The 24231-nt window shown below is 47.8% G+C and overlaps 3 protein-coding genes and 1 pseudogene across 4 annotated transcripts in view; 3 read left to right on the top strand and 1 right to left on the bottom strand.

Moving 5' to 3' along the window:
- Positions 1-8247, top strand: part of LTBP2 (latent transforming growth factor beta binding protein 2) — a 95093-nt gene extending 86846 nt beyond the window's left edge. The window contains exons 28-36 of the mRNA XM_036312989.1: positions 175-324; positions 669-860; positions 952-1035; positions 1689-1817; positions 2160-2297; positions 2377-2544; positions 2840-3121; positions 4389-4538; positions 4998-8247. Coding sequence (XP_036168882.1) covers positions 175-324; positions 669-860; positions 952-1035; positions 1689-1817; positions 2160-2297; positions 2377-2544; positions 2840-3121; positions 4389-4538; positions 4998-5143 — 1439 coding nt within the window. The 3' untranslated portion in view covers positions 5144-8247. The remainder of the gene's footprint in view (positions 1-174; positions 325-668; positions 861-951; positions 1036-1688; positions 1818-2159; positions 2298-2376; positions 2545-2839; positions 3122-4388; positions 4539-4997) is intronic.
- Positions 8248-11468: 3221 nt separating this feature from the next.
- On the bottom strand, positions 11469-13373 carry ISCA2 (iron-sulfur cluster assembly 2). 2 transcript variants are annotated; one of them, XM_036312954.1, is made up of 4 exons: positions 13246-13373; positions 12903-13005; positions 12691-12806; positions 11469-12207 (listed from the first exon to the last, which is right to left on the bottom strand). In XM_036312954.1, exons 1-4 carry the CDS (start codon positions 13314-13316, stop codon positions 12033-12035), a joined length of 465 nt encoding a protein of 154 aa, XP_036168847.1. In that variant the 5' UTR covers positions 13317-13373; the 3' UTR covers positions 11469-12032. The 2 variants fall into 2 exon arrangements, with proteins under 2 accessions (XP_036168847.1, XP_036168856.1); XM_036312963.1 differs by lacking the exon at positions 13246-13373 and adding an exon at positions 13163-13194.
- Positions 13374-13645: 272 nt separating this feature from the next.
- On the top strand, positions 13646-23236 carry NPC2 (NPC intracellular cholesterol transporter 2). Its single transcript, XM_036312975.1, has 4 exons — positions 13646-13824; positions 17550-17657; positions 19999-20171; positions 22506-23236. Exons 1-4 carry the CDS (start codon positions 13743-13745, stop codon positions 22590-22592), a joined length of 450 nt encoding a protein of 149 aa, XP_036168868.1. The 5' UTR covers positions 13646-13742; the 3' UTR covers positions 22593-23236.
- LOC118660946 lies at positions 19119-19218 on the top strand (annotated as a pseudogene).
- Positions 23237-24231: the final 995 nt, after the last annotated feature.

Below are 24231 nucleotides of genomic sequence, written 5' to 3'. Positions count from 1 at the left end.
CCTTCTTGCGAACTCATACCTATTCCTGCTCTTCTCCCAAGACCCAGCCTCTTTTGCTTGAGGGGTTAAGTACCTGCCCCCCCCCCTCCCCCCAACCCTCCCGCGGCTGGAGGCAGGGGCAGAGGGTGTGGGCTGCCTCTTCTCCACCCACGAGCCTGTCCTCACGCCTGGCAGACGTGAACGAGTGTGAGCTCATGCTGGCCGTGTGCGGGGCGGCGCTCTGTGAGAACGTGGAGGGCTCCTTCCTGTGCCTCTGCGCCAGCGACCTGGAGGAGTACGATGCTCAGGAGGGGCGCTGCCGCCCCCGCCCACGGGGGGCCGCAGGTGAGCCTGCTCCAGACCCCGCACAGCCATTACGCACAGCCATTACGCACAGCCATTCTCCAGCTCCTGAGAGGGAGCCTTGGCCCGGCCTGGGGCGGTGTGGGCAGGGGTAGTGTAGCTGGGGGTGTGGTATGTCCTCGCTTTTCTATCTCGATTGCCTGTCTGTAAGAGGTGCTGATGGTAATGATGCTCAGCACACAGAGCTGTGGAGAGCATCAAGTGAGGAAATGTAGGTAAGAGCATTTTGTGCACTGTAAGGTGGTATTTAAATGTTAGATTTGTAAAGCTAGGGCATCCCAGAGGGCCATGAACAGATAATAACAAGGGGCCTCTATCACACACAGGTCAGAGCATCCCCGAGGCCCCGCCAGGGGACCACCTCTCAGGCCCCGTCCGCATGGAATGCTACTCTGGACACAAAGACCAGCCGCCCTGCTCCCGCCTGCTGGGCCGGAACACCACGCAGGCCGAGTGCTGCTGCACCCAGGGTGCCAGCTGGGGAGACGCCTGTGACCGCTGCCCAGCCGAGGACTCAGGTACAGCCCCAATGGTCCTAAGTCCTGCAGGGTGACACCGAGAGAAGGGGACAGAGCCCTCCTCTCTCTGAACTCAGATGCTTCCCTACAGTCGAATTCAGCGAGATCTGCCCCAGTGGTAAAGGCTACATCCCTGTGGAAGGAGCTTGGATGTTTGGACAGACCACATACACAGGTAACCTCCCTGCACATCCTGCTCCCCAACCTCCACTCACCTGAGCAGGCCCAGCAAGCCCTCCAGCAGGTCCCAGGAAGCTCTTGATGGCATGCAGGTCACTTTCATCCCTCCTGTCCCAGGGCTGGTGACCTGCAGAGTTTGGGCTGGAATTTCTGACCGGAGCTCCTCTTGGAGTGTTCATACAACCCCACCTTGGTTTTTCTGCTCCCGCGAGGCTGAACCCTTTAGGAACAAGCTAAGATGCGTTGACTAACCCAGTCACGGGCACAGGGAAAGAGCGGGGAGTGCCCTGTGCAGAGGCCAGCGGCAGCCCCACTTACAAAGCCAGCAACTTTGGGGAACCCACACTCGAATGGGTAGTTTAGGTGTGAGCACCCTAGTCCCAGAGCTGGGGAAAGAAACGATAAAAAACCAAGCACTATTTTAAGCACCTTGCATGTATTAATCTTTTAATCCTCATAACAACTGTAAGAGGTTAGTCATATCTACATTTTTAGGTAGGAACGTGAGGCAAGAACTGAAGCAAGTTGCCTGAAGTTACCCAGCTAGCAAGTGGTAGGGCCAGGATTCAAACCCAGAACCTGGCTTTGGAGCCCTGAATCTCAGGTGCTGCTTCTCGCCCGCCCTTACCTCAGCCCTGCCCTCCACAGATGCTGATGAGTGTGTGATGTTCGGGCCTGGTCTCTGCCAGAACGGCCGGTGCCTCAACACGGTTCCCGGCTACATCTGCCTGTGCAATCCTGGCTACCACTACGATGCCACCCGCAGGAAGTGTGAGGGTGAGGACACACTCCCCCCTGACCCCCGCAACAGCTGATTGCTCACCCAGCCCTGCCAGCCAGCCCCTGTCTTGCTGGGAGTTCCCCTTCCAGGGACAGACACCCTCTGGCTGCAGCAGGCAGGTCTGAGGTGAGGGGAGCTGTGGGGATTGTATGTGAGGACCTGCTGGAAAAGTACCCCTGGGGAGGGGTCTCCCAGGCTGGGCTGGGGGCAGGAGAGGGGGAAGCAGGGTGCTACCTCTCCCTTATCAGTTACAAGCAAATCCCTTTCCCTGAAAGTGGTCCGTGGGCAAGCCGTCCTGGCACTGCCCCCCATGTTCCTCCGTCTTCCTGCCCCCACAGATCATGACGAGTGCCAGGACATGGCCTGCGAGAACGGCGAATGCGTGAACACGGAGGGCTCTTTCCACTGCTTCTGCAGCCCCCCCCTCACCCTGGACCTCAGCCAGCAGCGCTGCGTGAACAGCACCAGTGGCATGGGTCAGTGGCCTGGGATGGCGGGGCCGCAGGGGGAGTGGACCCAGACTGGGGGCTTAAGGGCCTCTTTCTGTGCCACCAGAGGACCTGCCTGACCATGACATCCACATGGACATCTGCTGGAAAAAAGTCACCAATTACGTGTGCAGCCAACCCCTGCACGGGCGCCGCACCACCTACACAGAATGCTGCTGCCAGGATGGCGAGGCCTGGAGCCAGCAGTGTGCCCTGTGCCCCCCCACGAGCTCTGGTGAGAGGGCGGCCTGCGCCTGCACGGAGGGAGGGGAGACCTTGCAGAGCCGGCTGGGCCTCAGGGTGGAGAGTGTCCTCGCCTTGGGAGGGGGGATTAGAAAGGAGCAGTGGCCCTGTCTTCAGTCCCTGCTGTTGGGGAATAAAGTAGGGCAGGCGGTGGGGCACGGCCAGGAGCTCTCAGAGGGCTGGTCCTGCGTGCTCCCTCTCCCCGGGATCGTGAGCCAGGGTACAGCCCGCCAGGCTGTCACCTCCAGGAGCCGGGCCCAGCTTCCGCTCTCTCCCCTCCCTGACAGAGGTCTATGCTCAGCTGTGCAACGTGGCCCGGATTGAAGCCGAGCGGGAGGCTGGGGTCCACTTCCGACCAGGCTACGAGTATGGCCCCGGGTCTGAGGACCTGCACTACAGCCTCTATGGCCCAGATGGGGCCCCCTTCTACAACTACCTGGGCCCCGAGGACGCCATCCCTGAGCCGCCCTTCCCCAACACAGCCGGCCACCCAGGAGGCCACGTACCAGGCCTGGAGTCTCCCCTGCAGCCCTCAGAGCTCCAGCCTCACTACGTGGCCAGCCACCCAGGTCTGTGTTACTGCAGAATGGGGAGGAGGTGGGCACCAGCGTTGCTTCGCTTCCACCTCCTCCACCTGCTAATCGCTGCCAGCAGGGTGAGGACAGGGAGGGGGAAGGGGCTCCAAGGCCTCTCAGGGGTCGCTCAGGGGACAACTCTGCATGCCCAAGTTGGACCCGAACGACTCCCTCCGGTAAACTAGCACAGGAGACACAGAGGCACAGGACACCACCGTCCCAACCTCAAAAGCTTCCCCGCGGGAGGAAGTTGAGAGTGGGAGAAAACGGGTAGAGAAAGCAGGTACACACCGTACTGTCCAGTTTTCTCCCTCACCCTTAGGTATACAGAACAGCCTGCTCTACAAGTTCAAACTTGTGACCCGAAATGTTAACTCAGGATTTACAATCACTTCATTTATTTATTTATTTATTTATTTATTTATTTATTTATTTGCGTTTTTATTCATTTGAGAGAGAGAAGGGAGAGGAATAGATAGAAACTTTGATGAGAGACATTGATCAGCTGCCTTCTGTACGCCCCCTATTGGGGATCGAGTCCGCAACCTGGGCCTGTGCCCTGACCAGGAATCGAACTGTGACCTCCTGGTTCATAGGTTGATGCTCAACCACTGAACCATGCCGGCCAGGCTACAATCACTTTAAAGGCCCACTGTGGTGACTTGGTTTGTAGGTGGCAATGACCCCAGCACTCAGGACTTGGATGGAGTCTAATGAGGAAGTCAGGCCTGGCATCTGTCAGTGTGCCTGCCACAGGCACAGCCACCTTCCCTGACTGATTCAGACTGCAGTGAGGTTAGGGATGGCGTCTTTTTCAGGGTGGGAGTTGCTTAGAGAGAGAAGTGGGTTTGGCAGACCTGCTAGTTCTGCTTTGTGTTGAGTAGGGGTAATCTACTTTTGCTGCCAATACCCTCCCAGCAGGAAAAAAAAAAAAAAGTGTTTTAACAAAACACCCTCCCACCAACCACAACAAAACCAAAACTGTAATGATATCCACTGCTCAGGAGCCCTGGCGTTATGAAAGCAGTGAACCCCTACCTTCTTAGAGGCCTCATTTAAAGGTCTACCCCTCCCAAAATGACTCTTATTTTTAAAGAGCATTGCCTTTTGTTTTAGCCTCTTTCTGTGAAAGTTTTATGGCCCTCCCCACCCTCACCTCAGGAACTCAACAGGGCCCACTCTTTGTAGTGGAGGGTGAGGGTCCAGGGTAGGGTCCAGGGTTGGGTCCAGGCCTCAGCTCCCTTCTCTGACTTCCTACCAGAACACCAGGCTGGCTTCGAAGGGCTTCAGGCAGCGGAGTGTGGCATCCTGAACGGCTGTGAGAACGGCCGCTGTGTGCGTGTGCGGGAGGGCTACACCTGTGACTGCTTCGAGGGCTACCAGCTGGACATGGCCCACATGGCCTGTGTGGGTAAGTTTAGCCTCAGAGTGGCAATGCCCGGGAAGCACTGATGTCTCCCTGTGGGAAAGTCAGATTGGCCCTTGCTCACCTTAGGGATGGATGCACAACTAAACTCAGGTCCATAATCCACTGTGGCCCCCTAGGGAGGCTGTCCAGCGTCAGGTCGGGTGGTGAGAAAGCTCCAAAGGAAGGTTGCATGCTGTGTTTAGAAAGCTTTCCATGGAGGTGCCTACACAGAAAAAAGACAGGGACAAGAGTATGGCCACTCTCCTGGGCACAGTATGGGCTCACCGCCACCTGCTTTGTGTCCTTGAGTTGCTTAGTTTGGGCGGTGACTTCAGCCTCTGGCTGCTGTACCTAAGATTGCCCTGCAGGGTGGGGGCCGGGATTGGTGATCAGAGGGCCAGAGGCAACAGGCCAGAGACCCTCGGGCTCCTGCCATCTCTCTTCTGCCTTCCTTCTCCTTAGATGTGAATGAGTGTGATGACTTGAACGGGCCTGCTGCACTCTGTGCCCATGGTCACTGCGAGAACACGGAGGGCTCCTACCGCTGCCACTGCTCCCCCGGTTATGTGGCCGAGGCAGGGCCCCCCCACTGCACTGCCAAGGAGTAGCAGTGAGGGGTCAGTGTCAGCAGCTACCTGGAAATGGGCCTCAGGCAGGGGCCTTGAGGACGCTTTCCTAGCTGGGAAGATACATGAAGTCATCGGGCAGGAGGCACTGCAGCCCCACTCCCAGCCAGCCTTGCCTGCTTTTCATCTCTCCCAGTTTAGGCTCGGGCTGTGAGCTTGTCACTGCCTCCATGCCACCATGCCCTTGCTTGGCTCAAACACCACCAAATGCTTTAATGCTTCAGCCACTGGCCACAAGGCCCAGTCCGCCATCTGTCCTGGCCTGACTATGAGATGCTTACCAAAGGATGGCCCCCCGCAAGCTGTGCAAACGTGCAAGGCCCTTTGGCCTTACACCGCACCTTTTCCAGCCACGATCCACCTATCATCCTGATGACTGCAAAACTGGGTCAGAGGCTACATCTGTCTTAGGATGGCCTTCAGAATCTGTGGAGCACAAAAGGACTGGAGAAAGTTTGGGGAGTGACTCCAACGCCTCCTACCAAGAACCATCACTGCCACTTAGCCAGTCTGGTCTGGACCAGATTTTGCCACATCATCTTATAGCCACTTCTGTGGCCCCTGGGAGGAGCAGAAGATCCCCTCATCCGGAAAAGCAAGACTGATACCAGCTTGCTGAGTGTAAGAGACACAAATGAAGGGGAGCAAGAAGACTGAGAAAGCAAGAGGGAAATATTAAAAATATAGGGAATTGAGAAAAAGAAAAGGGGTGGGGAGCCAGGGCTTCACACAAATCTAAAGAAAATATTCAGTTGCTTTGAGTAAATATTCAAAATGTACCCAGCGGTAGCTCCTTTACACAAGACAGGGTGCCCGTCCCGGAAGACCTGCTCCTTACAGGAAACACCTTTCTCCTGGGCTCTCCTTTTGTGGGCACCAGTTTGCGTGTTAAAAATAAAGACGTCTATTTCCTAGCTTGTGGGATACAGCGTAGTCCTGTTTGGGGGGAAGCCAGATTTCCTGTTGTTTCTCCTCTCTTCTCAGAAGCCTCTGCCCTCTCAACCTTCATAAAATGGCTGGCTGGCATCCTCTGAGTTCACAAGGAAAGACCCACTCCAACCTTGGCTAGCTGGGAATTTAGTTAGAATAAAGAAATGTACATCTGGGCTCTTCACTTTTGTTTCACATGAAACCACATTTCTTTACCACGTTGGCTAAGTCTAAATATTAGCGAGGAGGCTGTGCCTCTCGCGAGCTCTGCCAGTAGCCTGTAATGGGGTTCCAGTGGGAAAAGGTTCTTTACTCTTCTGAGACGAGAAAGCTCTGACTTTGTTTTCCTCTAATGAACTGCAATGTAAATGAGCAAGGCTCCCTGTGCCTGGAGACATGGAAATGAATACTATTTTCTTAATTTAATCTGTCCTGTCCTATCTGCTGCTCTGATTGTCAGCCATCACATAACTTATTGAATGCTTGCTCTGTGCTAGGCAATGTTGAGTGTTATACCCAAATTTCATTTAATTATCCAACAATCCCATTTACTATTTTTATTCCCAACTTAGAAATGGAAATATCCTGACCCTCACTCACAATAAAAGAAATGCAAGTGAAACCACCGAGACGCTCTTGTCAGTTGGCAAGCATCTGGGGAAAGAGGCACATGCATAGCTGACGGAAGTGTAAAGTGATACAGCTTCTGAAAGGATATGGAAATGGCTTTCAATATTATAAAAGCACTTACTCTTTGAATCAATAATTCCACTTCTAGGAATTTAATCTTCAGCTATTTTCTCACCAAATGTGAAATGACATGTGTAAGAGGTTATGGTATAGCATATTTGTAATAGCAAAAGATTAGAAACAATTACTATTAATTGCTATGGAGCCCTAAAAAGAAAAAGTGGCTCTAAATGCCTTGATAGGATATCCAAAATAGATGAAGGGGAAAGGAGGGTTGTATAGCAAAGTGTAACACATGCTGCTACTTGTCTAAAGAAAGGGGAGAATTGGGTATTCGCTAACTCCATCTTACACCCCATGTTTCAGAGAATGTCACCATTCCTCAATATACCCTGCTGGCACTGCGCTTCCTTAAGTGCTGTCCCCATTGCCCCTCCTCCTCTCTCACCACCCTGCTTGTCCTTCCAGAGACATTTCATGCATATACACACATTTCTATGTACTAAAAACACAAACAGCATGCTATGCATGCTGTCCTACACTTGCTTTTTTCACTTAATTATAAGATTTCTCTCTTGGGCCGTCACCAGCATGGCTAGAGAGCGGACGAGTCCTAAGCAGCCTCCTCGCTAATATTTAGACTTAGCCAACGTGGCTGGGGATTGAGAAAAGGGAAAAAAAGAGACAGACACAAAGACTTTAAGTAAAGCTGGGACCAGGTGGGACGCTGCCCTCAGATGGAGACACAGTGACTCAGAGCTAGTACAGGGCATTTATTATATACAGCATGATACCGGGAAGTTTTACTAGAGTTTAAGACAAAGGAAATTATGTGAAATCATGGTTAAAGATCAAGCTGCAATTCTTCATTCTTGTGGCTTCTTTGTAATTTTCACTCCTGGTTGAGCCCAGATCATTGCATCCGTTCCTGGCGCCTGGCTGAACTTAGATAATGAAACCCATCCCCTGGTGCCTGAGCTAAAGGTCAGGCTGACCACATACCTGCCTCTGGCAAGGTATGTTTCCAGGACGTGGCTCTGCCGACACCACTGGACTCAGCTGATAATCAGCTCATGCGCCTTCCCAGGCGCTCTCTACACTTAATACATACTTGCACATACAAGCTCTCTCATCCTGTTTTATAAGTGTATACTATTCCATTGAATGGATAAATCATAATTTATTTAATCAGTCCCCTACTGGTGGACATTTCCATTGTTTTCTAACTTTTGCTATTAAAAACAATGCTATAATGATTATTCTTATGCAAATGTTATTTCATATTATTTCTATGGATTACATACCTGTGGGCTAAATTCTTAGAAACAATGGTAACTTGTGGGGAGGTTGACAGGGTGGATGGGTACAGGATTGGAACACTTTTTCATTTTATCCCCTTTTGTGTCTCTTGGAATTTTGTACCATATGTATAACCCATTCAAAAAAATAAAATATTTTTAAATACAGCTGCTGGCCATAGACTATTTAAATGTTTTGTCTCTTTATATATTTACCTGACTATACTTTACAAATAAAGCCAGATAATTATTTCAAAACTTCTTTTTTAAATTCACTTGTTTTATTTTTTGTTAATCCTCACTTGAGAATATTTTTCCATTGATTTTTTAGAGAGAGTGGAAAGGAGGGGGAGAGACACACAGAAACATCGATGTGAGAGAGACACAGATTGGTTGCCTCCCGCATGCACCCCAACCAGGGCCAGGAATCAAGCATGCAACTGAGGTACATGCCTTTGACCAGAATCAAACCTGGGACCCTTCAGTCCGCAGGCTGACACTCTATCCACTGAGTCAAACCGGCTTGGACTCAAAATTTCTTAAAGCAAACTTCCCTTAAGCAGTCCTGTGGTATTTCCATGGAGAAATGGCAGAGAAATTTTTAAAAAGCAATCATTAATGTCTACCTTAGATACATAGAAAAGTAGAGTTTCCTGCTTGACACAAACATACAGAACCATAATGCTGCCGTGAACAGTGTTAGGCCCTGCCCGCTGCAAGCTGTGTGACATCAGCTCAGGGCGAGAGTCTAAGGGAGAGCTATCCCATGACCATCAGTGCTGCCCACTTCTCTATACAGGATGTCCCTGCCAAATGTCAACCTTCCACTAGGATGCTTTATAGCAAAAGGCCAAAAGAATAGTACTCAGTTCTCAGAAAAAAAGAGTATCTTCTACTATTTTCTCCTAGTCATAGAGAAACAAAGGGTAGGTGGGAAACCTATAGTTTTCATACCACTAGTCACTATCAATCCCATAACTAAAGCATCATGCCACAAGGTAAGATCTGGACGTTGGCCAAAGGCCCCCTCTTTGGAGCAACAACATAAAGCTATTCACAACATAAAGCAGACCCAGGGCTCCCCTGCCTCTGGTTCCTGTACCATTATGTTTTGCTAAGGCAGAGGGTAGGGCATGATGCCCCAGGCACTGACTAGCCTGCATACACAGTTAAATAAAATCAAGTCTGCAACAAACAGGGCCTTGATAACCTCCCCTTGGAAGTAAAGGGAGGCAAAAACAAAACAAACCCAAAACCCTCCCTTCTGATGCTAAGAGTATAAACTTTTCCCAAATGAATTTGCAGTGAGCAAAATTTGTGAAACTACCTGCTGACTTTTATGGCCTGCCAGGAAGAGGACATCTGGTCAGAAAGTGCCTGCAAGAGATCCTAAACTTGTTTATATTGCTTACTGTTTATTCCCAACAAACTGCCACTGTCCCCACGCCGTGTTCTTAAAATTTCTGTCACCCACCTCCGATGGAGACTTCTGGTTATTTGAGGTTCCCCCATAAAGCTTTCTGTGTGAAATAAGGTGATTTCTCCCAAATCCACTCTTTCTACACACAAAATTCCAGGTTTCCCACTAACAGTAGGTACTTACATATAGGCATTCTAAGAGACCTTGTTCTGCCTAATAAACCACTACAATTCAATGGTTTATTTAGCTACTAAAGCTATTATGCTTATGCTCACTATAAATTTTAAAATCACGAAATCAGTAAGTAACCCACAAAAATATTCTGGAAGAATATTTCTAACACTTAAAATATAGCAAGATCTCTTTTTTTGAGGGAGGATCAAAGGACTTAGACTGAGCTGAAAATCTTATTAGGCCAGGTACTGGCAGCTATTTTCAATGTCTTAGTAAAGTTACACACAGATGCTTCCACGGTACACTGGTTTCTGCCTCCTTCCATGAAAATCTGCTAAGAAATCTGCTCAGGTTTCTGAGTGTCCCCTTCTTTCCTCTTTGTACACATTGTCTACACATGATCAGTTTTCTCAAAGTCCTAGATTTTCCCATGTTAAATATGTAAGCATCTAAGTTTCTATCTCAGATACTTTGTCTCTAAAGTCTGTATTGCCATTCTTTAATGGTAAATTCTTTTATTGAATGACCTTAATTCTAATTCAGTCTAGAAATGGTTCAATCCAGTCCAGAAATGCACGTTTTTGCTGTAACAAACTTTTACTAGTAGGCTCTGGAGGAAAAGGTGTGTTTAACCAATAATTCTTCCAGAATCAATTTGGGTGTAGTTTCCCCAAGATTAGTATTTATAAATCATTCCTCATGGGGGTGGCATTTTTGTCTTTTTTTAGTTGTCAGTCCATGCAATTCTGGCTCCCCAAGCAGTCAGACACATACCACAGCAATTTCTAGCTCTGTAGCCTATATAAAAGCTATACCCAAATAAGTACTTTAATTTTTTTTTAATCCTCACCCAAGGATATGTTTTTATTGATTTCTAGAGAGGAAGGGGGAGAGAGAGAAAGGACAGAAGCATCGACTGGTTGCCTGATTGAACTCACACCCCAGATATATGCCCTGACCAGGAATTGAACCCATAACTTTTTGGTGTATGGGACAACGAGTCACCCACCCAGGGCCCAAATAAGTACTTTAAAATTCATTGGAATTTGTGGCTTAAAATGCTTTTACTTCAGTAATCCTAAAATGAAGTTGCCAGGTTTAAGAAATAAATATACAGGATGCCCTGTTAAATTTAAATTTCAGATACACAACAAAGAATTTTTAGTATATCTCATACAATATTTGGGACACACTTATACTAAAAATTATTTACTGTTCATCTGAAATTCAAATTCAACTGGGTATCCTGCATTTTATCTGGTAATTCAACCTAAAAGAAAATCCCTGAGTATCTATTATCTATTCCAACAAAAGGGACCAGTTTCTGCTATGTGTGAGACCAGAGGCGGTTTATACCGTAAGGTAAATGAAGCCACATATCCTTAAAAGATTCAGTCACTAAATGATCACAGAATCTTGAAATGTCTGTAGGAATGTGGAGGCTATTTTCCAAGTGATTAAGGCATCAGTGGGAGTTAGGTCTGTTTTCTGAGTGATGGGCTTTTTGGTTTTGTGAATCTAAATCCTGAGTACGAAGAGGGATAAAGGGGATAAATGGTGATGGAAAAAAGAAAATTAAAATTTAAAAATAAATAAAAAAAGAATTCTGAGTGTGATAAGAAAATCTGTCTGCCCTAGCACATGGGCAGTGGAGCATGAGCTGCACAGAAAACAAGGACAAGTCCAGGAGCACGTTCAGGAAGGGTGAGATGCCTTTCCCATCCTCTCTGGCCTACTAATGAGCGTTCCCACTATTTAATCTGTGACTCTGATTCAAAACACAAGTAAACGGGGCTTGCTTTAAAACGAAGCTTTTATACAGAGTTATACATCTATGTACAAGCAGCTCTGAAGGCCAGAGAAGCAACTCACATTTTGGAACCTTGGAGGCTCTCCAGATTACACTGGGTTTCAAACTAGTTCTTAAACAAACCTTAGGGAGCAGCACCTAGAGCAGGGGTCCTCAACCTACGGCCCGCGGGCCACCGAAAACATTTGTTTTTTCACTTCAAAATAAGCTATGTGCAGTGTGCATAGGAATTTGTTCATAGTTGTTGTTTTTTTAAACTACAGCCCGGCCCTCCAACGGTCTGAGGGACAGTGAACGGGCCCCCTGTTTAAAAAGTTTGAGGACCCCTGACCTAGAGCCTTGGCCTTAGAAGTGTGCAGGAGAAATGAAGTCAAGAGTCAAGATTGCTTCACATTCTGGAACACATAGTGGCAACACACAACACTCCTGGGTTGCGGGAAATCAAATCGTGGGAGGGACATGATCGGAAGGAAACCCCTAGCATCGACGAATTCCAGGCGCCTCGAAGGGGTACCCGTGGCAGCCACCTCTGGGTCGCCTGCCATCTCATCAAAGCTTGACAGAGAAGGAAGAGCCACAGGAGCAGCCCTTCTCCGCCTGCGGGTTGTTCAGCACTTGGAAGGAGCTTCGGATCAGCTCCTGGCAGAAGTCCACGTGGGCGCCTTTCACGAAGGCCAAGCTATCAGAGTCAACCACCACTCGGGCCCCGCCCTGTTCGAATACCCTGGGGAGGAAAAACACAAACACACAAAAAGCAAACCACACACAGGACAGCATCAGTGACGATCCTGAACACCAACACCCCCGCACTCCGAGCCCTGGCGTGAGAGGTGCGCATCCGGGTTTTCCGAAACAGGAAGCATTCCTTCCTGCCTCCAAAAAGGTGCCGCTTTTGGAGGCAGAAAGATCCAACGGAACGACTCCTGGGAAACGTTCGGAAATTCAGACCTGGCATCTCATCCGGCCTCACTCCCATCAGCGACCCCGCGGCCCAGGAAGGCCCATCTCCCTCCCGTGACTGGGTTCTTTGGAATCAAGGCAACCCGTCTTCACGTGCATCCTCCCCCCACCCCCCTGTGCGCGGGAGGGGTGGTGTGGAGCATCCTGAGCAACCCGCTCAAATCCGGAATAAAAGTGCGCCTTCAGCTCCACACACGCTGCCCTCCCGCGCACTCCGAGGACCACCACCCCCTCCCTTCCTCCTTGCCTGTCGTCGGGGTGGATCACTGTGTCCAGCGAAAATCGGTACTGGAATCCGGAGCATCCACCCCCCTCCACCTCCAGCCTGAGGAATTCTGCCCCTTGGGTGATCTCCAGGAGCCTCTGAAACGCAGGACGAGGGGGTCAGGCCCGCCCGGCCGGGGGCGGCGGAAGGGTGGGCCCCGGGGAGGCCCCGGTCCGGGCCCGCCGCCCCCTCACCTGGACGCAGCTGTTGGTGAGGTGAACCTGGCCTTCGTCAGCCTCGGGGCTGGAGGACGACGCTTCCCGAAGCGCCGGAGGTCGGGCGGACGCCGCGAGGAGCCTACCACACGCAAAGGGAGGACGGTGAGCCCGCGAGCAGAGGGACACCTGGCGACCCCCACCTGGACGGCCTCCCGCCACACCCGGCGACTCCAATGCACTATCCTCACGACAGACCTGGCGACCTCCAACCGGCCAGCCTCGCGCCACACCCTCACCTCCCCCGGACCTTCATTTCCGCTTAGTCCGGGAAGTCACAAAACCTAAACACACTTCCCAAGGGTCCTTGTAAGCTGGGTACCTGCTCCTCCGCCAGGGGGTGACCGCTCTCAGGGCCGCCGCCGTTAGGGACAAGCCCCTGGCGGCCGCCATCTTCCTCAGTAAACCCCGCCCCTCGCGTCGCCCCAATCCCCTTCTCCGCCAGCGCCTCGGAGGCGGGACCCCAAGAGACCCTGCCTCCGAGCACGCCTATTGGGCGGTGCGAGAAGCGGAGGCATGTTATTGGCTAGGAATGCTCCCATTGCGAAAGTGAGACTGCATCCACCAAGCCGAGAACTGTAGAGAGAGGCGGGGCGGAGATGTATCCGAGTCCGCTGGGCGGCCGAGCGGACAGTGTGGGCGGAGACCGAGCGGGGCCTGGTCCCAGCAGCCGGGGGCGGGGCGTGGGCGGGCCGAGGCCTTGTTTGCGGGCGCCGGGTCGCCGGATAGAGCTCCTCCCCGACCCCGCCCCGGCAGGTTTATCTTGTGACTCCGGCGGCCGCTTCTTCCTTCCTTGCGCTTGGAAGTTCCTCAGCAGCTATGTGTTGCTTGGCCGCCGCGCTCCTGCTCCTGGCGCTCGGCACCTCCGCCCTGGCCGAGCCGGTGCACTTCAAGGATTGCGGTGAGTCCCGGGCCCGCCGGAGGTTCCGCGCTCTCGGCGGGAGCCTCCGCCGGCACCTCGCGCTGAGACCAGAGCTCGGTGGGGCGGGTCCCCGTCGGCGGCCAGGCTCAGCCTCGGACCCCTCTTGGAGTGGGGTCGGTTCGGGCGGGGGAGAAGGTGCCGTCCTCGAGGAAACTCGCCCACCCACAGCTTTGTCTCTGACCCTGGAACGCGCGCGTGGGGTCCCTGGACGTCCCCGGCGATGGGTGGACCTTCTGCCGAAGTTTCCTAAAGTTTGCAGGGCAGACAACTAAAGGTCCATAGACAGCGCGGGGGCGAGGGGAGGGGCGCACAACTTGTATTTTTGCCTTGTATCTTGGATGACCTTTCCCTCCTCACTGTGTTTGCTTTTCCTTTTTAACTTACCTTTTGCTGACAAGTCGAAAGTCAGTTCTCCTTTTCGTGATTAACTCCGTTAGCGTTCTGGGGGGGGGGCTATGGAATGTTGTCATTTCCTCCTATCTATAGAACTCGTGTTCCTGGTCGCAGCGTGTGACACATACTTCCCCCCCACCCCCCTTGCCGCTGTGGTTGGAGTCTCGTTGGGAAATAAAAGGAGGGGGAGGGGTGTGGAAATTGTGAGTTCGTTGGGACAGTTCTACAGAATTGATTGCTCCTGCTGAAGTTTCCTGAAGTGAAGCGGCATAATGATAAGTGCAAGGCATGAAACTGATTTTATAAAATTCGTGAGCTGGAAGGGAACTTAGAGATCCTATAGTCAGTCATTGAATTCCAGAGATGTTAGGTAACTTAACCAAAGTAACAGAGCAGAATGGGAACCAGCATAAGTTTGCTCCTTTATATCCAGTTCCCAAGTAATAGTAAATGCTATTTACTAAGTAATAACAGGCCAACAGTCTTTATTCCTTCATCAGTCTGTCCCCTAGCTCCCAACTTTGCTTTTGCTTCGACATGAATTTTGATGACATAGTGGAAAAGTATCCCCTCGTTTACTTTTTCCACAAAGCAAAGTTGGGGGCCAGGGGACAGATTGATGAAGGAATAAAGACTGTTGGCCTGTTATTACTTAACAAATGCGGTTCCTTTCCCTCTGTTAAATTTAGTGGCCAACATTTGGATGAAGACACTGTCTTAACTCGTTCAACCCTCATAATCTGTTTTCTAGATGAGGAAACAGGCACATAGAGTACCTTGCCCAAGTTCTCGCAACTAATAAGCAATAAGAAACTAGTGTGTGTTTTTGAGCCACTTTGGGTTTCAGTGGTAACCTTGAAAAAAATTAAATTCAAACATTGTTCTACTCCTATGAAAAAAGCAGGTGTATGCCTACGGCAGGAACTTCTTAAGGGAAGGAGGGTTTCCGCTACAGATTTTCAATTTACTTTTGAATTGGGAAATACAATGTAAAAACTTTAGTGCCCACATCAAAAGTTCTTTGAGTTCCACTGTATGGAGTGGCATCTCCTCAAGTGAGAAGTAGGGCCAAGCAAACTAGTTTTGCAATTTTTGCAGGTTGGGACTGAGGAGTTAGTGCTGTTGACATTGGGAGTGCAAGAACCTCTTGTCAGCTGAAAAACTGGATGAAGGAGCTACAAGTACCATCCTTGACTCAGTTCCTTGTAGATCATGTGCCCCAGCCTTGAAAGAAGCAGGCAGAAAAGCTAGATTCAGAAAGCTTTGGTATAAGCACTGATTTTCAATAGGTTGTTGATTAAAGTTCTGGGTCCCCCCTCCTCTTCTCCCCCCTTCCCCCCATCCATGGAGGTTATGACAGAGTGGAACAGAGTGCTTAGAGAAGGGAATTCTTGAGTGTAGAGTTTGAGAACGTTGCCACGGTGGAGAAACAAGCTGGGGATACGGTCCTTACAGACTAGCTGGAGCAGCGTTGGTCAGTATGGTGACTGTTACCCCAAGAGCAGAGGCCATCCACCTGAGCTTCTCACTTCATGTCCTACAGGACGGTGACGACAAAGCAAATAACGTGCTCTCAGCCTTCAGTTTGCTTTCTGTCTTCATGCATTCTACTTTAGAGACAGTCTATTCTATCACCTGGATCCCTAATTTCTACCCACAAAGTATATTTGAGATGAGAGGCCCACCTTGTGTGGCAAAAGGGAACATGCTAATCCACCCGGGAGCAGCTACTCTAGATTGAATTTATGGGCTGAATCCTGGTATGATTACAATAATTAGTAAATAGTTATACAATTGCCCCCCCTTTATCCATGGGGAATATGTTTTGAGACCCCCAGTGGATTTCTGAAACCGTGGATAGCACCGAACCCTATGCAAGGTGGGCAAAACTGGGTTTACAGGTGTTCATATAGGAAATAATACAATAATTAATAAATAGTAACGCAAGAATAAACTCTGTTTTGCGTACTTACCATTGTAAACCTACTTTTGCCCCCCCCCTCCCCCCCGGATATACCATGTTTTTTCCTATACATACATACCTTTTCACATAAAGGAGACACTATACAGCTTCTCTTCGGCATATATGAATTGCCAGCATCACTACTGTTCTTTGGGGCCATCCCATTATTAAGTAAAGTGAGGGTGACTTGAACACAAGCATTGTTATACGGGACAATCAGACGCTAAGTGTCTTGCTGAGCAAAGGGGTGAGTCATGTCCTGGGTGAGACATGCTATTCTCAATTTAAAACTTATGGATTGTTTATTTCTGGAATTTTCCATTTAATCTTTTTGGACCACAGTTAACCATGAGTAACTGAAACCGCAGAAAGAGAAACCGTGGATAAAGGGAACATACTGCATAGCATGACTATGTTCCAAACACTTATCTCAGAGCTACATGTGTGTTAGCTCACCTGCTCTATGAGGTAGGTACCAATACTATCCCCAGAGAGGTTAAGTATCTTGCCTTGAGGTTACACAGTAAGTAATGGAGCCATGATTGAGATTAGTAAGATTTCAAACCCAGGCATGAGGTCTGAGTCTACCTCTCAACAGTGGTGGCTGAATTGCAGAGCTTGCCCTTGCCCTGTTACAGGCAGTGTTAACAGGCAGTTCTCTTGCATTCTCTCCCACTCAGCTGTCCAGTGTTGGGGCCTGAGTGAGATGACGGGATTTTTAATGATTTGTGCCTTACCTTTTCTGATCAAGCATTTATTGTGAACAAATAGCACTTTCGTCCTTTTTTAGACTGATTTTTTTTTTTTAAAGGACACATACCTTGCCCCAAAAATACTTATTTTGAAGAACACAGGTTTCCAAAGTGGAGTGTACACATCTGTGTATTGGAGATGAATGCTTAAAGTTGTTCTTATTGGTGGGCATATACAAAGCTTGGAGACCACTAATTTGGAGAGATACCAGTACTGGATTGAAAGATGGTGAGGGAGGGCAGTTTGGGAGCAGCCAGTGTCAAGATTCCAAATGGAAGCAGTAGTGCTGGGACTTGAGCCATCACTTGTACGATATGTGTGCTGCTTTAAAATCTGGGGGGGCGGGGGGGTGTTTGGGGGGAGGATTTTTCATGGTATAGACCTCCCAGGTTACAGAGCAGTGGAGTGGCTATATATACTTAATTTCCTTAATTCCCCTTCACGCATCAAATATGAGCAGTTCCCTGGAGATCACGGATGGTCAAAGGAGAAAGAGTCATCCTAACTGGGAGAGTAGGGCATCTTCACATTAGGTAGGGACAGCCTGTGTGGTTTATTTTTTCTCCTATTTCAACTCATTTTTCTTCTTTTGCAGGTTCCGGGGTTGGAGTTATAAAGGAAGTGAATGTGATCCCATGCCCCATTCAGCCCTGCCATCTGCAGAAAGGGCAGTCTTACGCTGTCAATGTCACCTTCACCAGTAGTGAGTAAAAGTGGCTCTTACCTTCAACTTCATCTTAAACATAACATCAGTCTCAGTATGGGGATGAGCATGGGAATGTGGGGGAGGGGAATTGCAGTAAGAATTCTGTGATGCCGGGGCTGACCGGCAGACCCTGAACGACGGATGAATGATTCCTCTAACACACCTTTCTGTGATAGAGAGGGCTAAGGCACTACTTGGCTATCACCGCCAAGTAGCCCTGTTCGCCTGCCTCCTTTGGCTTTTATTGTAACACAGCTTGAACTAAAATTAACCTCTAGATACAATCAGCAGAATAAGTATCCTTGAGAAAGTATATGCTTCTACAAGGTCGAGTCTTTAAAGACTAAACATAGAGATTCTAGCAAAACACCCTGGGGGTCGGACTTGTTTGGAAAAGTCAAGGTAGGAGCTGCCGCCTTCGGCAAGGTCACCTCAGAGGCTCTCGACCTTTTGAGAATCCTCCTTACAGACATTCCAATTGCGTCGCGTGCTTCCCCACACTGTGACCTCCCTTCCAGCCTGTGTATAGCTAGGATTGGCTATATCCTTGGACAGCCTTCTCATATGGAGTTCCCATATTGCCTGTTTCCCAAAGTCCAGACTTCCTCAAAGCACAGAGAGATTTCCTTGTGTTCACAGGTGAGAGAAGACAGCTTGGCTCTCTGTGTCCTATTTCGGACCATATTGCACAGTAGGCTTTTATGGGAATGTCAGCTGTTTAGCTACAGACTTCAGAGTATTAGTACAGATCCCAATTCTGTAGACTTTGGAACTCCTCTAAATGTTATTTTAAGCAATATGCCTTCTAGCTATTAAGTCTGTGTTCTGCCTCAAAACACAAGAGTAATTAATACTTAGGTTTAGGGAACTCACTGGGGACCCAAGAAGCAATCAAGAAATCTGAGAAATTGCTTGAACTTGAAGAAACATTGGAACCTGTTGCTTTCTGGTACCACATTCATCACCTTCAGATTTCCAGGAATCTACATAACCGCATAATCTTTATTTCTAGGGAGGTATCTACCCTGAATCCTTCTTTTATTTTCTATCCTTTGGAACTAGATTAGACAGTCTAATAAGAAATATCAAAACACACTTTCCCATTGCACTGAAGACTGGAGAATGGGTCTTCCTGGCTGAGCTGAAAAAGCAGACTGCAAGGAAGCAGAGCAAAGCAGATCATGGAGGTGCAGAGCAGAGCTGTCTAGTCAGAGAGGGCCTGGCCCAGCACTGCCTCACAGCCATGCTGTATCACAGTTAAGCTGTTTTTCACTGAATAAAGTTTCCTTCTTCACTGCACATATCCCCCACTCCTGTCATCACTTATTCTTAAGCCTAAAGACATCTCTAAGTACTAGAATTATTTTCTTTCCTGGCCTCTCTATTGTTCCAATAAAAAAAAAAGTGACTTCTAAACAAAAGTAATCACCAACCCAGACAGAAAGAAAGAAACAGTCCATCGCTTCTCTGCTTTTGGGCTAAGATTAAGTGTAGTACCTGTTCTTACCAGTTTAATATCTGATACATCCTCTCAGTACCTCTGGAAACGGTACACACACACACACACACACACACACACACAAAAAGCAGAGCCAATAGTCCAGATCTCCAGAATGACCTAACAGCTTATAATTCTGGTTGCCCTCATTTTATTATATTTATTCCTCCTGCCCATCTTTTCATCTGGAGGGCAGAGCTTAGCCAGAAATGCACCTCTTTCTGATCTTATCCAGTTTCTAAAGGGTTATCTCTTTTTCTTCTGCTACAGTCCATGGTATGTATATAGATTCTGTATTCCTTCTTTCTACATTGCCTTCTATTTTATTCTTAATTTCTAATGGAATCCTTTGTGTGGGAGTATTTGAGAATTCAGAGACCAGCCTCCTAAAACTCTTTAAGATACATAATCCACTTTGACAGAAGCTGATGGGAATAGTAAATAGAAAGTTAACAGCCAAAAATCAGTTACTCTGTTGAATGAGATTATTTATCCAAGTAGCTCTGATTCTCTTGAGAAACTGTGAAAGGCAGTGAGGGCCAAGGTGGGGTTAAGAGCAAAGAAAACAATTCTTTGTGTGTGTGTTTTGCACTGATACCCTTTTTTTTTTTTTTTTGCATAATTCAGTAATTTTTCAAGTTTTGCCGTAAATGCTTGCTCTGCATTCACAGAGGTACAAAGCATAACTACAAAGAGAAATAGACTCTAGGAATTAAGAGCTACAAACATTATGGTTTGCTATCATAGCAATGCGGTTGCTCGAAAATATATCTGAATTTTTATTTAGAGTTTGGAAATAGGCTGTTTCCATCACTATTCTCTCTTTTTTTTTCCTCTTAGGTACTCAGTCTCAAGGGAGCAAAGCCGTGGTGCATGGCATCGTGATGGGCGTCCCAATTGCCTTTGCCATTCCTGAACCTGATGGTTGTAAGAGTGGAGTCACCTGCCCCATCGAAAAAAACAAGACTTACAACTACATGGCTAAACTGCCAGTGAAGAGTGCGTACCCCTCGGTAAGTGACCTTGTTGTTGAGGACCTGGAGATCTTGTGACTAGATTAGATATCTGAGGAGGGGGGCAGGAAGAAAAAAGTGGAGTTGAGTCCTTCTACTCTGTGAAGGAAAGGTGCCTGAGGGAAGGAAATAAGTTAGAGTATTAGGAATCACGAGGTACACAGATATTTTTTTAGAGTTCTTTTGTTCTTTGTCTATAGCCTAATAGATAGCCATTTTTATATACAACTAGAGCCCCAGTGCACAAAATTCATGCATGGGGCGGGGCGGGGGGGTGGGATCCCCTCAGCCCAGCCTACACCCTCTCCAATCCGGGACATCCCTCTCACAATCCAGGACCGCTGGCTCCTAACTGCTCACCTGCCTGCCTGCCTGATTGCCCCTAACTGCCCCCCCCTGCCGGCCTGGTTGCCCCTAACTGCCCCCCCCACCAGCCTGGTTGCCCCCAACTGCCCCCCTCTGCCAGCCTGGTTGCCCCCAACTCCCTCCCACCCCCGCTGGCCTGGTCACCCCAACTGCTCCACCCCACCCGCTAGGTCGCTCCAACTGCCTCCCCTGCCAGCCTGGCCTGGTCACCCCACACAGCTTGCTGTTCAGTTGTTTGGTCGTCCTTCACTAACCTCCCTGTCGGCCAGGTTGCCCCATGCAGCCTGCTGTTCAGTCGTTTGGCCGTCCCTCACTAACTCCCCTGCTGGCTTGGTCGCCCTACGCAGCCTGCTATTCGGTCGTCCATCCGGTGGTTTCGGTTGTGACGGCCCCTGGCTTTTTATATATTAGGATATTTCACTGGACCACTCTTTGTAGAGATGATATTATCCCTTTTTTACAGTTGAAGAAATTTGAGCTTCCAATATTATGCAATATGAACAGAGTCCACTCTGCAAAGGAATATTACAGCCTAGACTTAGAGCCAAGTCTTGTGATTTCAAAACCTGTAAAGTGTCAAAAGATTTTAGTCAGATATCAAATAATTCAAGATTTCAAGTTGTCATAGCATTATCATCAGAAAATCCTGGTTTCTCCATTAATCTGTTAACAAGAGAGAAGTAGCTTGTTAGCTCCACAGCAGAGAGGTAGCTTTTTCCACTCTTCTTTCTCCCCTCCACCCCCTTCCAACCCCTACTTACCTTCACCTCTGACTCACCCTGCCATGCCTACTTTTTCTTCTACCAAACATTTATAAAATAGAGCCTGCTGGAATGGACCTGTATTAAAATTAAGAATCTTGATAAGAATGGAGGAAGTAAAGGGATTACTTTTTTCCAGGAGCAGTCTGGCCATTGATTTTCTAGAAATGACAAGTAATTAAAGAACATCCCAAAAAGTCTCTAATGTAGCGAGTCTATGTTTAAGGGATGTCAGAGACCCTATAGGTTAGGGACAGGTTTGTAGATTAATATGCAAAGTAGCATTATAATCGCGGGCGTTTTGGAGCCTCAATTATTTATATTAGAGTGTCTAGTTAGGGCCTGATAGATAGTAGGCACTTTCTATGTGGTAGTTATTAAGTGAATTAATTTTATTTAAAAAACAGCTTAAACTTAAACTATGTTCATTTAAGTATTAAGGGAAACAGTAGTTAATGTGTACTTGTTCTTGAAAAACTTACAAAACAAGGTTAGAGAAACCTGGGTATCACTGTCATTCAAATGTTGAATTTTAAGAAAGGAAATAAAAATACAGTTTAAGCCCTGGCTATTGTGACTCTTTTGGTTGAAGCTTTGTCCTGTACACCAAACGGTCTCAGGTTCGATCCCCAGTCAGGGTACGTGTGGGAGACAACCGATCAGTGTTTCTCTCACACATCAATCTTTCTCTCTCTCTCCCTTTTTCTCTAAAATCAATTTTTTTAAAAGCAGTTTAGAGAATTTAACTGAAACTATATGCTGCAAGGATTATCCTTCCTGAAATTATTCATATGGTAGTAAACTCCTTTGGACATCCTTTCTGCTTTGATAGTTTCATTTCCAACTAACCAGTAAATTTCTTGTACTTAACAATCTCTGCTCTTCATGGTTACAATTGGGAAAAGCTGAATCAGATTGCCAAATACAAGAGAAATTATCTCAGTGTAAAATTATTTTTTATGTAAACCTTCATTTATGGAAAAAATGCTTTAGAAATTATATTTGATAAGTTTACTAGGTTATTATTCTAAAGTTTAAATACACAGGCTGTGTCCACTTCCCAAGCAGCTTTCCTGATGCCATGATTTAAGAAAAAATGCGTGAGGAATTGGGCAGTTTATTACAATGTACTCGTAGGATTCATAGTTAAACCAATTGAGATGAGATCCTATTTTCATTTTTCTCAATTCTTTTTCTCTTTCTCCAGATAAAACTGGTGGTGAAGTGGGAACTTCGGGATGACAAAGACCAGTGTCTCTTCTGCTGGGAAATCCCAGTACAGCTTGAAAACTAGAGCTGTTTGATGCCAGTATGTCCATCTGGGGATGAGAGCATGAGTGGAGGGAGGGGAGGAGAAGCCAAGTCTAAACTAAATCAGTGCCATAAGAGGAAAGGAATTTCTAAACTGCTGTTTATGCCTCTCAACCTCCAACTGCATCTCAGACCCTGTTTCCGGAGAGCTTAGAACTGCTGCCCGTGTAATATCTTTTGTAAAAGGGTTGAAGGAAAGAAGAGAGTGTGTAGGGATTGACCTAATTGTCTTCAGTGTTTTTTGCTGTTGGAAGAAGGAAGGTCCAGTCAGACAGGACCAGAATGAGGTTGCTTAGGGATATTAGATAACCTGCCCTGAGGTTATCGGCCCTTGTAGTGGAGGACAGGTTCCCAACCACATTCCTCGAGCTGGGGTGTTACATCTCCAAGTGCCTCATTGAGTTCAGTGCATCACTGAGTCAGTAACAAGCCTGCTGACTCTTGACAGCGCCTCCAGCTCCACTGCCTCAACAATAATGACTTGGTCTCCAGTGGTATCCCGCGTTTCAGCAGAGGGGGAGGTGGTCTGCGACAAACTCAACTCTGGTGGCTGGTTCTCCGTGGTTATCTCATTTCTCCTTTTCTGTCTTAGGTGGTTTTCATTAAATTCAACAATTGATTAGCAGATGTTTGGTTTTTGGTGTGGTATTTTTTTTTGAACATTAATTTGACTTTTTTATGCACCTGGAAATGTCCCTTTGAATAAATAAAAACTTGGCAATCTTCTGCATTTGTGCTTAGGTCACCCGCTTCTATCAGAGTATTTCCCCCAGATCCATGGAAGGTGGATGGATACCCAGTCCCATGGTCCCAGAGTGCAGTAAAGACACAACTCTCAAAAACTGCCTTTTGTCCCCTTCTTGCCCAGTTAGATTTTAGCTATCTACTAGTATTTTATAGGAAATGACTTTGTTCTGCTTTATTTGCATAATCTTATACCACCAAGTGTGCTTGAAATAAGCAGTGAAAGCCAACATCACCTAGTTGAATAATAGCATCGGAAAGGGCAAGGGAACGGAATTGAAGTGGGTGGGGGTGGTGAGTTCAGTTGCAAGTTGGCATGAAGCATAGTAGTCTTTTGGGAACTTTCCACAAGGCAAGCCTAGAAGCTTAAAAATGACATGTGAAGTTGCAAGTAATGGCTGCATTAATTAAATCCTGTTTCCTGCTTTTGAAGTACAAGTGTAATCATGGGGCATAGATTTTGCTGCCTGTTTTAATCAGTGTACTACCAGTCAGCTTGTAGCTGTCACAGGGATCACCCGCTAGTCACAAGTGAGTTGTGTAATGTGGACCTTGAAAGGCTTACCTGTTTTTGGTTAGGGTGTTTATACAGCAAATAAGTCATTTGGTCCAGTTCTTTTCATCCCACTAATTTCACTTGGATTTCTTTGGCTGGTGAGTTTCCCAGGAAAGCCACCAGGGGACAGCCAGGGATTGGGAATAAAGTTATCAACAGCCAAAATATTCTAGTTAATTCCCAGAGCCATTCAACCACTGTGCTCTGTAGCTAAGACCTTTTGTGTATCCCATCACATTGTGACCGGAGGGAGAACCCTCTCTGCCTCCCCATGATGGACCTTAGGTATATCAGACTTGTAAGAATTCTAAAGGGATTCTGT

The sequence above is a fragment of the Myotis myotis genome, unplaced genomic scaffold (assembly GCF_014108235.1).
Source record: "Myotis myotis isolate mMyoMyo1 unplaced genomic scaffold, mMyoMyo1.p scaffold_m19_p_1, whole genome shotgun sequence".
NCBI lineage: Eukaryota > Metazoa > Chordata > Mammalia > Chiroptera > Vespertilionidae > Myotis > Myotis myotis.
The sequence above is the reverse complement of the archived record's forward strand: the minus strand, read 5'-3'. Positions and strand labels throughout refer to the sequence as shown.

Bases quoted from the DNA above. Each gene is read 5' to 3' on its own strand.
- ISCA2 (XM_036312954.1), bottom strand. From the start codon at position 13,316: ATGGCGGCCGCCAGGGGCTTGTCCCTAACGGCGGCGGCCCTGAGAGCG. The intron at 13,006-13,245 runs GTACCCAGCTTA...TGCGTGTGGTAG, and splicing joins ACCCCCTGGCGGAGGAGCAG to GCTCCTCGCGGCGTCCGCCC. The intron at 12,807-12,902 runs GTGAGGGGGCGG...CCTGCGTTTCAG, and splicing joins TCACCAACAGCTGCGTCCAG to AGGCTCCTGGAGATCACCCA.
- NPC2 (XM_036312975.1), top strand. From the start codon at position 13,743: ATGTGTTGCTTGGCCGCCGCGCTCCTGCTCCTGGCGCTCGGCACCTCC. The intron at 17,658-19,998 runs GTGAGTAAAAGT...TTTTCCTCTTAG, and splicing joins CAATGTCACCTTCACCAGTA to GTACTCAGTCTCAAGGGAGC. The intron at 20,172-22,505 runs GTAAGTGACCTT...CTCTTTCTCCAG, and splicing joins TGAAGAGTGCGTACCCCTCG to ATAAAACTGGTGGTGAAGTG.